The sequence below is a fragment of the Corvus moneduloides genome, chromosome 3 (assembly GCF_009650955.1).
Source record: "Corvus moneduloides isolate bCorMon1 chromosome 3, bCorMon1.pri, whole genome shotgun sequence".
Taxonomy (NCBI): domain Eukaryota; kingdom Metazoa; phylum Chordata; class Aves; order Passeriformes; family Corvidae; genus Corvus; species Corvus moneduloides.
In genome coordinates this window covers 90293638-90307595 of record NC_045478.1, presented here as the reverse complement: position 1 = coordinate 90307595, position 13958 = coordinate 90293638, and the positions used below count along the sequence as shown (strand labels likewise).

General features: G+C 47.1%; 1 protein-coding gene across 2 annotated transcripts; it reads left to right on the top strand.

Annotated features, from left to right (window-relative positions):
- Window positions 1-880: 880 nt before the first annotated feature.
- CCDC167 (coiled-coil domain containing 167) lies at window positions 881-13637 on the top strand. 2 transcript variants are annotated; one of them, XM_032102723.1, is made up of 4 exons: window positions 881-952; window positions 8150-8244; window positions 10620-10672; window positions 12777-13637. In XM_032102723.1, exons 1-4 carry the CDS (start codon window positions 914-916, stop codon window positions 12878-12880), a joined length of 291 nt encoding a protein of 96 aa, XP_031958614.1. In that variant the 5' UTR covers window positions 881-913; the 3' UTR covers window positions 12881-13637. The 2 variants fall into 2 exon arrangements, with proteins under 2 accessions (XP_031958614.1, XP_031958615.1); XM_032102724.1 differs by lacking the exon at window positions 881-952 and adding an exon at window positions 2073-5534.
- The last annotated feature ends 321 nt before the right edge of the window (window positions 13638-13958 follow it).

The following is a 13958-nucleotide window of genomic DNA, read 5'->3' as shown; positions in this document are numbered from 1 at the left end:
CATCATGATTAGCATCTTACAATGAACTGCCTGGCATGCACAAAGTGCTGTCCCCAGGTAGATCACACAGCCGGCTTTTCCTCAGCTGCTTTAGCACAAAGCTAGTGTTTGAGTAGGAAGCCCCAAGGACAATCTGAACGACACAAGAACAGAATCAATTAGGTTGGAAAAGACCTCTGAGACCATTTGAGTCCAACCTGATGGAACACCACCATGTCAATGAGACCATGACACTGTGTTCCACGTCGTCTTTTCCTAAACACCTCCAGGGATAGTGACTTCACCACCTCCCTGTCCAATGTTGGACAACACTTTCTGTGAAGAAATTCCTCCTGATGTCCAAAAAAATTCTGTTATCCTAACACTCTGTAAAGCAGCCGTCCTGGGTTTGCCTTGTGTTTCCGAGGCTGCCTTCTCCCTGAGAGATCCCCACTACCCAGCACTGCAAGACCTGGTCTGGAGGGGCCAGGAATGCGCTGGCTCTGCTTGTGGGAAAACTAACTGACCACTTCGGATCTGCCCAGACTGACAGCACCCGAGGGAGCCGGGGTCTCTGAGGGGTGGAGAGGCAAGACCAGGCATGACCAAGAAGTCCCACCTCAGCTCCCCAGCCTGCTGGCTCCCCCAGCCATCCCTCATCCGATACCACTAGACAGGGCAGAGCAGGATGCGGGCAGCACTGGCACAACGCGGGAGGCACCGCTCTGGCTGCAGCTCGCCCTCGGCTGTGTCGGAACCACGCCGAGAGGGCTCGCAGGGCCAGACCCAGGGCTGGGGCCGGTGGCCCCGTCGGAGCGGGCGGGCAGCAGCACCCTCCCCAAGATGGCACCCGCCCGCCCCACAGCGCGGCTCCGCACCAGGGCGGTGGTGCGCGGGGCGGCCCTGCGCATGCGCGGCCGGGCGGGGCCGGACCATGGGCAGGCGGCGAGCGGGGCCGAGCGTGGCCTGGGAGGTGAGGGGGTGGGCGGTGGCCGCTGTCGCGGCTGGGCTAGTGGGGGGCTTGGAGCCGCATCCTTAATGTCGGCCTTGAACGATGGCACGTGGTGTCCTTGCTCCCGCCGAGCCCTTGAGCCAGTGCCGGGAGGGGCGGTGGGTGTGTGTGGCCGTGGGGGTGCTACGGCCGGCCGTGGCCCCCAGCCCGGTGTGTGTGTGCGGCGCTGGAAGTCAGCCGTGTGCTGCTGCTTCTTGAGAGGAGCCCAGTGGTGAACCAGCGTGTGAGGGGTCTGTGAACCACAGCGAGGAGAAAGGGGAAAGGCTGGGTTTTAAGAGCATGCCTCCCTTCTAAAGCTGCCTTTTTATTGTTGTGCTTGAGTGTTTTGTCTTCCTCTCCCTCACTGGAGATTCCACCTGTGCCATGTGCTCAAGAATGACTCTTCTTGAGCAGGGAGGTTGGAGCAGATGACCCACTGTGGTCCCTCCAAACCTTACCCATTCTATGATCTCCTGGGTGGCAGGAGGGCTGCTGGTAAGCTCTGTTGAAAATCTGTATTTCTGTTAACAATCTGAGTCGTGTTAGTTAAGGTCTCTGAAGCATACATCTTTCTGGCTCCTGCACTGAACAGTGCTGTCTGGACTGACTTGGAGGAGGCAGTGGAGAGCCCATAGTTCAAGTCCATGGGTTGTGGATCATGTGGGGACAGTAAATCCTGAACGTTCCTCACAAATAGCTGAAATGGGGCAGAATTGATTCAGTGAATCTCACTGGTCACCTCTCTGTCCTGAAGCCTTTTCATGCACAACAGACCAAGGTAACCAGACTAGAAAGGCCAGGGAAATGGCAGGGCTTGTCATATATGTGTCATCAGCTAGTAATATAAAGGTGAGTGTCACAGAATCCTTTGGGCTGGAAGGGACCTCTGGGTATGATCTCATCTAAGCCCCTTGCCAAGGCAGGGTCACCTAGAGCAGGTCACACAGGAACATAACCAGGTAGATTTTGAATGTCTCCAGAGGGAGACCCCACAGCCTTCTGAGCAGCCTGTTCCAGTGCTCTGCCACCTTCAGTGGAAAGAAGTTCTTCCTTGTGTTGATGTGGAACTTCCTGTGTTTTAGTTTATGGCTCCTCATCCTGTCGCTGGGCACCACTGAAAAGAGTCTGGCACCATCCTCTTGACGCCCACCTTTAAGATATGTATTGATGAGATCCCCTCTCATCCTGCTGTGTGGAGTGGAAGTTCCGTTTATAGTTTTCTGGTCTGTTTCATTGGTTAGACTTTCATTAGGCAAACAGTTCTGGGCACTCTAACCCAAATATAACCACCAAAGGGAGTCCAGAGGGGTGTGCTGACTGTCCAAGCTTCCTTTGGTGAGCCTAGCAGGGAGAGTTGAATAGCAATTTTTTTTGTGGTTGTGGTTTGAGAGGTGGCAGACAAGAAGAGTAGAGATGGTAGGGTCTACCTTACAAAAAGAGAGGTGGCAAAAAGGCTCAGCCTGTTAGGAACCTGCTGTTCACAGAATGAAAAGGGACTGATTTTTAGGTGCCACAGAAAATTCTTGCAAAGTGTTTGAGGAATTGTAGTAACTTTAGATTAGTTTTGGGGGGTTTTTTTAGAAGTTTTCATCATGGAACATACTAGTTTTGAAAGGATTGTAGAACTACTCTTTTTTGGTGTGTTACAGGTGAAAATTTCTTAGTGCAAAGACACTACTACAAGATAAAATTCTTTCCACTTGCAATGATGAGAACAGTACTGAAGAGGAGTTACGGAGGAAGAAAGAAAAATCTCCCTTTAAGCCATAGGAAGAGAGGGCTGTGTTTCAGTTTGCATGAGGACCAAGATACTTGTTTCATAATTTAAACTTTTATTCTGTTCAGTACTACCTTCTGAGCTGTTAGGATTGTAAAGAAAACTTTTCAAATGAGTCTTAATATGACGTGATGCATGACTAGCTTTGAAAGGCCTCATCTAGGCAGAGTCATGCTTGTTTAACTGAAGTCATGATGCTAAATGAATGCAATTTTCTAGATGGACACTTATCAGATTTGCTTGCACTTACAAATTGCAGATGTAATTGATATAATCTGGTTTAAACAGATGTAAATGTGTCTCCATAATGTTGTGGTGGTTCAAGTTCATGCCACTTCTCCTTTCACATAGCTGTAGCCTTTTGATAGGCAGCCCTATTGACAATGCTGAGCTGCATAGGACTTTCTTGAGGACACTCAGCAGGAAAATGAAACTGGCAAGACTGGTCCATTTTGTACCAAAATAGTGAAAATGGAATTAACTCAAGAGAGTGACATGGATGACCAAAGGTGTGGAAAACTTCTATTCAAGAAACTACCAAGCATTCCAGGTCCTTTTAAGTTGAAAAACATGACTGCAAGGGACCCAATATAGGTCTATATCCTCTGCATGCTATTTGTGGCTTTAAACAAACATATGCTATCAATACAAAGTTAGGGCTATCAAATGAAACCAGCAGCTGACAAGCTCAGAACAAACAGGAGGGGTTGGTTTTTCCCATAATCTGCTGTGAGACTTCTTGCCAGCGGATGTTGTAGCCATTAAAAATATACTTGGGGCTCAGGCAACAACTGAAAAAAAATCACTGAGGCAGAAAAGGGCATTAAATGCAAGGAGAACACCTGCACTCGGGCAGTACCAGGGCTGCAAAATGTCAGGTGTGTGTTTGTAGAAACTATTGTTACATGTGTTGCTGCTTCTGACAGGGCAATGGCTGATCAGTGTCTATGACAGAGCGTAAAGAGTAGGGGAAAGGCCAACACAGTTTTTACTCACATTCAAAAATCTGTGGGTCAGGTCTGTGTGCGGTCCTGCTCTGGGCTCAGGCAGGACCCTGGCTAACGAGATGGTCCCTGCAAGGCTGAAGGAGGAGGTGTAGGTAGGATCCAGCCTCTTCTCCTTTAGCAACACACAGGGTTGTTCTGCAGGAGTCATCTTGGACTTTGCTGGTGGATCATCCTCTGCTGTTACTAGCTTATCTGGTAAATATTTCCAAGCATGCTGTGGGCGGAATGTCTGTGAAATGATTTTCCAGCATGCAAAATTATTCCAAGAGCATGGAGAAAATGGAAGCGTGTCCATGAACTGCAAGTTAGCTCTTGAATTTAAACAAAATTTGTCTCTGCTGGACTGATTTTAATAATCTAGCCAAATTTGTGGATGCAGGAACCATTAATTCTTCCATGAAAGAACAGCTCAAGTGTGCTGGCAGGTGACAAGGCATGTAAAGACTGCTCAGGAAAGGGTTTTTTCTTTGCCCCCACCTCTTCAGTTGGCTTTGATCTGTTTTATGAGGGTCAGAAGACAAAAACCTCATTACCTAATGCTGTTGGATGTCGACGAATGTGTGATATGGCTCTTTGCCAGTATCTTAATTAGGGAATTCATAAAAACAGAGGGTGGAGGCCAGTTCTTGAAAAGCGCTTTTAGCCTTTCTGCTGGAAAGAAAGCTTTCATTAATTCATTACAAAATGTATTAAATGGGATTCAGCTCAATTCTATAAGCAAAGCTGCTTCTTTTTCACTTCTTTGTCTCTGCCTTTATGTGAGGCATTTTGGGCTCCCTGCCCAAGATGGTCCCAACAAATGGAATCTGTAATAAGCATGTAAGTCAGTTTGGATTGAAATCCATTCCAGGTCTCTCTGGTTTAAAAAGGTTTCCAGATCACGAGCAAGCGTTGCCAGACTTCAACAAAAATACCTGAATGCCTTGTCATACCTGTGGAGCCAAGGAGGCATCTGGTCTTAGATCCCTGAGTGCATCCAAAGCTGCTGGGACTTGACTTTCTGGAGTGTCTCCTGAGGAGCTTCAGAAGGGCAGCTCTGTGTGTTCAGATCTGCTGCCTGGATGTGAAGCACATTTCACTCCCCATTTTTAACTGGAACTACTTAAAGCTGTTGCTGTGAATGAAGTCCTGTGTCCCTGCTACCATCTGTGTGAACCCGAGGAGTTGTCATGTGAGCTTTCTGCTTGCTGCATTTCAGCTCTGTCCCCGAGGATCCCCTTCAAGGAAAGGAGAGCTGAAAGGAGGAAGGGTTCATCTTTGCAACTTAGGAGGCACTGTGCTGAGATTGCCACTAAAAAGATAAGGCAGTGTGAAGTGCAGGGGTGGTTCAGCTAAGCGAGCTTGGCTCTTTGTTTTCCTGCAGGCTTCCAGTGTGCCCAGGTACATACACCTACTAACCTCGTGTTATTTAATAGGAGGGGGAGAGCTTTCCATCCACAGCAAGCTCAGATAGAAGCATCTGCTTCTAGGATGGCTGTCCTGGAGAGCTAGCTGCAGCAGGGAATGATGCCAAAGCTCTACAGATTTTCTTGTGCTACAGTTTTACGGACTATGGCCCCCCAAGGAGTTTCCTCAGCAGCCCAGAGAGTAATCAGTAGTTCCCAGGCATTACTCTGATTTTTCCCTGTGCTTATTTTCTGTTTCTGTCTTCCGTCCTGCAGTGAAGAGTTACCTGGATGGCTGAGTTGGCAAGAGACTCCTGGCTTCCAGGAGCAGATCCTAAATGCCAAGCAAGGCAATGGCACTGACATACCAAGATAGTGCTCTGCCCATAGTTTGGGTCAATGTCTGAGGCTTCTTACTCAAATGAGCTGCCTTCAGGAAGCAGATTATATTGTCTTAATTTATAAGTAGGAAAACTGGGGCACAGTGAATGGACAGCATCTGTGAATCCTCACTCTTGTCCTTTCTTAGAACCCCTAATAACCCAGACTAGCCAGAAGAAAAGAAGCAGTGAGATTCTGAAAGAAAAGTATTTTGTTCATTCAGCAATCTGTTCCTCCTTCCTTGCCTTTTTTTTTTTCTGATTATTTTTTTGTCCCTTGTGCCCCCAGCTCAGCTGATGGTGCAGTTTCAGGGCATGTGTTTTATTAGCAAATTATTGCTCTCCAGCAGGGGACCCAAACCTGGGTTTTGATTTAAGAGCAGTAAAACCAGTTGAAACTTTAAAGTATTATGTGGAATCTGGAGATTTTTAGTCAGCAGAAAGTCAAAGCACTGACAAAGTTGAGCAGAATATACTCTTGTTAAGTCTTATGAATGAGGGAAGTATGGGCAGAGAATGTACTAGTGACAGCAACTGCAAACTGAGCAGGAGGAGCAGTTCTGGAGGAGAGGATAGGAGTGCAGTGGCATGGATAATTTAGTGGTGGTGTTGGCAGCTGACTAACTAATTAATTCATTAACATATTATTTAGCAGTATTTTTAAATGTATATCCAGAGCAGCCATGGTGCACTGTAATAAGTTAACTGGCTAAGGAGGAGCCAGCTAACACACCCTGAAGCATCTTTTGCTGTGTGTGCATGGAAGGGCTTCCAACAGCTAAGGGAGCAGAAACAGCCATTTGCAAATGATAGGAACTGGTGAGGGAGATGGTAATTCTTAAATTTGACTGGACCAACACCCCACTTCTGCTCTACTGCACTCTGCTATTAAATTAACTTGCTGATAAGTGTGGTCAGAGCTGGCCTGGGTGAGGTCCTTCCTTGGCCCTGAAGCAGACTGGGGCAATGCATCATGCTGACTGAGTTGTAGTGGATGACATAGCAATGAGCAGCTGGAGTTAACATTCTTAACTGGCGCAGCTGGGAATGGAGGAGGACAACTACCCTCATCCAGGCAAACCCAAGCATTGTCAAACACAGAAGTGCTATTCCCTGAGCTTTGGGATCAGATGATATGCCTTGGTGCTCCCCTTGGGCTCAGGAAGCTGTGCATGTGCCTCTGGGGAGTTTGGCATCTCAACAGCACTGGCAGAGTTGCCTAATAACCCAGGACTTTGAAATTACTATCTGATAAATCAAAGATTTATTTGAGCTTTCCAATATGTGTCCCCCTCCCCAGCTCTGCTGTGCTCCTTCCAGCCTATTTAACTGACTGGTTAAACTTCTTTTCATGGTCTCCTTTATGTCAAGCCTCTTCTCTCTCGTCCTGCTTAGTTATAATGCTTGCCTGCCTTTCCTGAGCAGAAGGTGTGAGATTGTTAATGAGCTCATTAACAGGAGCTGATCAGAACAGAGCTGATCCCAAAGCAGCAATAATTAGGGATCGCTACCTTTGATTTTGTTTTCCTTATTACTGTTTATGAGTGTGTTTGTGCTCTGGGCTGTCTCTGAGGCTGGAGTCCAGGCAGCTCATTCCACCTTTAACCAGGACTCTGCTCCCTCTTAGCGTCTGGAGAACGCTCCCACCACAAAGAGGCCATGCTGCCAGCTTTGGCCTTCCCTGGAGAACCAGGCACAGCAGGAGTGTTGCACTAAGTAGCTCAAAAGAGAGGTCACTGCCACCTCAGTGCACCAAGGCTGTTTTCTTTCAGGTAGGTTGTTGTGTTCATGTTACCTGATTAGTCCCATTGGTTCCCTGCTGGAAGCAAGGTTGAAAGATAAAGTTTTCCTCAAGATGTCTAGGCTGTGGTTGCCAGGCAGAAGAGAGGAATAATTCCCAGAACTGCTGCCCATGGTGGGATTCCCTCCTGGGCAGTCTGTTTACACACAAGGAAATCAACCCTCTGTGGTTACTCCCCTCCACAGGAAGACTCAGGCTGTTGGGATACTTGATGAAGAGACACAATGAGCTAACCAACGTTTTTCTGCACAGAAATATGTTGCTGCCAACACTTGGTACAGGTTGAAGGAGGCAGTGGCAAATGCTCTTGAGCATACTGTGCAGATTCCTGTGCTGTTGTAGATGTAGTTGGGTAAGAGACTGTAGGTATCCTTTTGTTCCCTCTTCACCCAACCAGACAGCTTTGTAGTCACATCCCATGAATTTCTACATCCATTCACAGGGCTAAATGAAGACCTTGTCCTTCAGGCTTTGGTTTAGGCCAGTGTCTCTCTTTTATCCTCTAATTGTGGACCTACACGCAAAGAAACTAGAACAGCCTGGAACAGGATCAGATCCTAGCAAAAGAGTGCTGGCCAGCCACTCAATAGGCAGTGTCAGGGCTGGCTTGGGTGTGTCTGGGATGATGACGTTACCGTTGTCTGGGCTAGAATACAGGCTGATCTGGGAGATGATGAGCTCTCTGTGCTGTGATCTCTACAGAGATACGGGGTTCTTCCCTTGATTTGGGGAGGAAGAAGGTGGAGTGGCTGAGCTGCCACCATCTGAGTGGGAATGGTTCCTTGTAAGCTGGGAGAAGAAATGACAGTGACTGGTGTGTGTTTTTCAGATTGATGGATTGGAGGAGAAGCTGGCACGCTGCAGACAGAGCATGGAAGAGGTGGATCTTAAGCTGCGCAGGGAGAAGCTCAGCCCCGAAGGAAGGTACTGCTGACCAGCTCCTTTCACAGCTCTGTCTGTGCACTTCAGCTAGCTGCCATCCTGCTGTAGGACCAAGCAAGGGCTCTTGAAGGGGTCAGAATGTGTGATTTCCCCATGACAAGACTCTTTTCCCCCAGCTTGGAGCTTTCTTGGGAAACTTGCCCCTGTGAGAAATGCAATAATATAGAGAGCGAGCTGTAATTTATTAACAGCCTGACTCCAGCCTGTGCCACAACCAGACAAGTAGTGCCTCAAACTTGCCAGTTCATTTGCAGACCTGGCTCCTGGCCTGTTACCAACCTGCTCTGTGAGTCTGGCAAAGGTTTTCTGCACGCTGCTGCTCAAGCCTTGCTGAAGGCACCCAAATTCAATCAGAGAGATGTGCAGCAACTACTACTGAGGGCCAAACCAGGCTGGGATCCAGCTGCAGAAGCAGCTGAGGGAAAATATCTGTGCCTGCGTTGCTAATGTGTCTGGATGTGTTGACACACTGGCTTTTCTTGGGAAAGCTAAGAGGGACAATTCCCCTGAAATCTGTGGCTGCTGTAGAGGCAGCAACTGTTGGCTTCTAGAGCTGGGACTCAAGCAAGGACTTTGGCCTGGATTTTTTGTAGCAAACACAGGCAGAACCTGCTATTCTCTTGAGTATGAAGCAAGAGATCTTAGGTCTCCCACTTGATTCTCAAATCCCTCTGCTTGAGGACATTTTTTCAGTCACTAGCATCCTACTGCTCTGCTCCTCGCAAAAAAAGGCTGGGAAGCTCAATCATAGGCCCAGGGAGTACTACTGATGATCCTGGTGCTTGCTCTACAATACTGTCCTCTAGAACCCCATTAGAAATGATCATAGCAATAGTGATGTCTCCATCCCCTGATACTTACCAGGCTCACTTTAACTTCTTTGTTAAACTCTCCTTTGCACTCCCCTGTCCTCCTTTACAGGAGTTTTACATCCCCCTCCATATTTAGACAGGGTCCTGTCTCCTCCTGCCTCTCATCTCAGCAATCCTTTTCTGGCCTAAATTCTCCTTGTTTACTGTCTGTATTCTTTATCTGGTACTTAGGTGGCCAACAACTAAACCTACAGTTATGATAACTTGACAGGATGGGATATTTAATGGTTTCTGCCTGAAATATAGGGCCTAGAGCAAAGAATTATGAATTGGGATTCTTGGGGCCTCCTATGAATTTTACAGCTTCTATGGAAATAGAAACAGAACTTCCATTGTCCTATCCCAGACCCTTTGAAAAACCCTGGAAGGAAGGTACCGTGATCAAAATTATCAATTCAGTGCATAGCACACAAAGAGGAGCTCTGCTTTCCCACTTTGAAGTTCAGTTGTCATGGTTTCTTCATGTCTCATTCTCAAAGCTGCTTCCCTTGACTCTCTTCACAAGGCAAGTTTCTAAGTAGCAGCTCAGTCATGTTGGTAAATCTATCTTCTCACTTCCTCCTGGCTGCTCTCCACCTTGCCTTTCCCCAGTTTTCTTTAAGAGCCCTTTCCTGCTGCTCCTGACGTAGCTTGCTTTCTTGCCCTCCCTTAACTAGCTGTATACATAGATTTGGATCTCTTTCCTCCTACAGGTTGTTCTTGCTGTGCCCCAAGGGGAACAACAAACTCTGGTACACTTGCTGCCTTCTCTGAATGAGGAGATAATTTGTTAGTGCATGTTTATTTATGTGCACAGTCTGAAAAGACTGACTGTGTCCTCACTGCCATAATGGAAACACTGCTGCTTTCAGGAATTTTGGTTTGGGTTTATATTTTATACTGTATATCAATTAATTATCTTGTGCAGTTTAAGACAAGGGCTGGGTTGGCCTGACTTCGTCTTTACTGTTATTATGAGTCTTAAGTCTAATAACTGGTTGGTACTGGGCTTGGATTCAGCTTGTTTTTTTGAGTTCGCCAATTTCTGTAAATTGGATACCTCTGACAAAGGGATCCCAGCTTCAAATGGTGAGAAGAATTACTGTTCCAGCACTAAGCCAGATGTGGTGGAGGGGCAGGATCCTCCAGAGAGCATATAGGGACCCCACCTCATCCCACAGCTGTGTGAGAACTTCCTGCCTCACCTGGGGGGAACTAGAGTAGGGGACTGATCCAAGAGCCCTTTCTAGCTGTTTGCCTACACTGCTCTCCTGAAAGGAGAGATAGGAAGCAGTTTGGGGGAAGGAAAAAATAATCTAAAATGCTGCATCTCTTCTCTTGCACAACTGGGTACTTCTAAACTGTCACCCTTCCACAGGGAGGGGTGAGGGGCTCATTCTGTGAGCAGATATCCCCAGCAGTGGGGACAGTCTCTCTTCCATCATGTAAGCAAAGAAATAGGCTGTGTTGTGCCTCGCAGGTAATGAACTCCTCTTCTCATTACAGAAAGTCACTGGAGAGAGAGAGAAACTTACTAATGACCAAAGCTGACAACTATGGTAAGAGCTTCATTAAAAATGGTCCCTCTGGGCAGGATGGGATCAGTGCTGCAGCTTAGCTTTGTCTTCAAGCTCCTGCCACCTCTGACTTCTGCCTTTGAATTTAGATTCAACCAAAGGGAGCTAGACTAATGGAGATGTAGTCAGCATACTATAACAGGAGGCTGCATCCTCCTACTTGAGCTGTACTACCATAGGGAAAAAAAATAAGCATCAGCTAATGAAGGGGAGAAAATGCCCCTTCCACAGACCCCAAATTACCAGTCTTTAGATAATCATAGCTAACAGATTGGCTCAAGTAGCTTTTAACATCCCTATCCCCAACCTTTTTTTTTTTCCCTAATAGAGGCTTGCTAGGCAAGAAGGTAAGTGCTATCAGGAATGTAGTAAAGCATACCTTCCTTGGGGAAGGTTCTTACCGCATCAATTTATGGGGCCACTCAGCACAAGAGCATAGCAATTCACACTGATGTGCTACCTGCAGTTCTAGAGAGCCAGGGTCTTTCCTTGATGCAAGTCCTGCTGTAGACAGTTAGAGAGTCCCTCTGAGATACCACACTTGACAGCCACTAGAGATGCTGCTTGGGACATCATCAGGCTCCTGGTATTGATCAGTGTGTTATCTGCTTGGCAGTACTCTGCAGCTGTGCAGGCACCAGAGCTCACACAAGGGGAAGAGGCACAAGTATTCTTTTAGCTCTAGAGCATTGAAACCTGGGGTATGGCCAGCAAATTTGTAATTATAACTCATGTTAGAGGACTGTTTCCAGAAGACTAACATTTACTTTAAACAGCCTGAAAGCTGCTCCCTAAGGGCCTACCACTAGAGACAGCAGAAGACTGAAAATTGCTGCCATCCTTTTACCAGCCAGCAGTCAGCCATCCCTGATGGCAGCAGCAGAGCAGTCTGACAACAGCTCAGACAGCAGCAACAGCCTCACCTAATGGTGACATCACTGCTATGAGCTCTGATTAAATCTTTCCTTATTCCAGCTGATGCACTGAAGGCCATGAACTGCAGCTGCTGACAATGGCATTGCCAGCATCAGTTTAAGCTGGCACTGCTGTGCATGAGTTTATGTGACCCTGTCATCTCCTTTGTGGCCTTGCAGATTCAAGCAGATTGCTCTGTGGTTGCATGAGAATGCTTGTATTAGGTGAAGAACGGGGGCAGAAAGAACAGCTGAAAGTCTGTTTTTATTACCAACACCACTTGGGGAACTGCTGGAGGCTGCTTGTGCAAACTATAGAGGCAGTAACCTGTGCAGTCACTGCCGATGAACTCCGCAACAAAAGCAGTCTCTCTGGAGACAGTCCACACCCAACCCTGCCTGCCAAACACTTACTGCTGTTTGGCCATGCAGTGTGTAAGGCTGGAGGCCTCACTGCTTGCCTGTACCAGCCAGCAAAGTTTTGTGGAACAGAACTAGCAAGAGTGGGGTTCTCATCTTTGGTAAAGGGAACCAGACAGAAATGGAGATTGGCAAGACTCCACACTTGAAGTAGCCACTGTCTTCCTCTCTCTGCATCTGTGGTTCTTATGTAAAGCAGGGTGAGGGAAAGCAACCTATCTCTAAAAAGCTTCAGACCCCAAGAGAATAAGAGTGTCCAGGTTCAGACCTTTTCCACACTGATCCTTCTGAGGTGTAAGCAACAGATTCTGTGACATTCAAAGGTGGCCACAGTTGTATTTAAATTTTAGCACTAGAAGGAGCTACCACGCTGTTACATGTAGAAGATAGCAGAAATAGCTCTCTGCCCTCCTGTGTCCTTCATTCTCTTAGGGGACAAACAATTATTCTAGTGACAGTCTGTCCTTAGTAGATGCCTACAGCAATGTTATTTGCCAACAGGAACTGGTCTGGCACTGAAGTATTCCCAAGCACAGCTATGACGAGTGCCAGGATGAGAGCAAATGAAAGGGTTCCTGCTAGTTTGGGTAGTTAATTCCCATTCAGCATATCCCATAATTGGCAGCTTTGCATACTGCTCCCAAAATTTTTGCCTGTGGCCAAGGTAGCTTTGTGCTTCTAAGAGAGTTTGAAAGGAGATGTAGCTGCAACATGAAGAACCTTCACAGGCAAGTCTTCTGTTTGTTTCCCAGAGAAAGAACTGAGTGTGCTTCGTAAGGAAAATCGCAAGAATGCTGCCCTTGCTGTGGCCATGGCATTGCTGATTGCTCTTATTTACGCCTGCTGGACAATGTGATTGCACTCAAGAATTCTCCCTGCTGCACAAATGACTCCTGCAAGGAGCTCTTCCTCCTCTCACCTTTGTGCCTCCCCCAAGGGTGAGGATCAGCATTTCAAATTACTGTTCTTGTTTGTTGTCTCCAAACCTTGTGGTAGGGAAGATTTTTCTCTGCAAATCGAGGACAGGAGACAAACCAGAAATCACAGCACACTTGGCTTGGAAATCAGGTCAAGCAGAGCTCAAGGTGGTGCCATCTTGCTCAAACACAGTCAGGACCATCCAGCCTGATCCAGGAAGGCAATACATTCTCCCTTTTGAAGAGGATCTTTGTAATAGCAGACAGGTGCGCTTTCTGCCCAGCCCAGGTGGAATACCCACCATCTTCTTGGCTCCTGTGACACAGCCATAAACTGAAGGGACCAAGCCCTTGATTCAAAGGGTAATCTGTAAGTACTGTGATTTTATATGTTCCCAGAGCTGAGCTAAAGATGCTTTCTCCTCCACCCTGACTTCCAGAATCAAAGGAATCCTACCTCCACAAAAGCAGATAGCATGTAGGTATCTCTGCAAGCAGGTAGCATCCACATTGAGATCTGGCTGCCTGGGCTGTGAGAGATCTGCCTACCTCTCCAGTGTGTAAGAGCTTGGCAGCCATTTTGTGCCTTTGAGAATCAGTGCTTGCAGAAGAGAATTTACTATCAACCCCCAGAGATAGAAGTGCTTCTGTAGAGCTTTAAATAAAATAAATTTATTTTGACTTTTGGCCTTTTAATTTCCTGATTTGTTTTTTTTGGTTGGTTTTCTTTTCTCTGTTGTGTCCTGTTTCTCAGTCACTGCTTTATTCTCATCCTGCTATCTCCCTACTGGCACACGTTGCACCATGGTAAGCCTAGACTGGGTTAGGCACTTAATCCCCTGGTCAGTGAGGTCTCAACAGTGGGTTACTGGTCTGTTGTGGCCTGGAATGTACTTCCTTTGAGTGGAACAGGATCCTAGCATGCTGCAGGAGTGCTAGAAACTGTCCCCTGTAGTGCCCGCTCATTCCAATGCTCTAACTTGCCACAAAAACCTTTAAAAGGGACTGCCTTGAAAA

Coding starts and splice junctions, on each gene's coding strand:
- CCDC167 (XM_032102724.1), top strand. CDS start 5,478: ATGCCAAGCAAGGCAATGGCACTGACATACCAAGATAGTGCTCTGCCC. Junction 5,535..8,149: donor GTGCTCTGCCCATAGTTTGG/GTCAATGTCTGA, acceptor TGTGTTTTTCAG/ATTGATGGATTGGAGGAGAA. Junction 10,673..12,776: donor GACCAAAGCTGACAACTATG/GTAAGAGCTTCA, acceptor TTTGTTTCCCAG/AGAAAGAACTGAGTGTGCTT.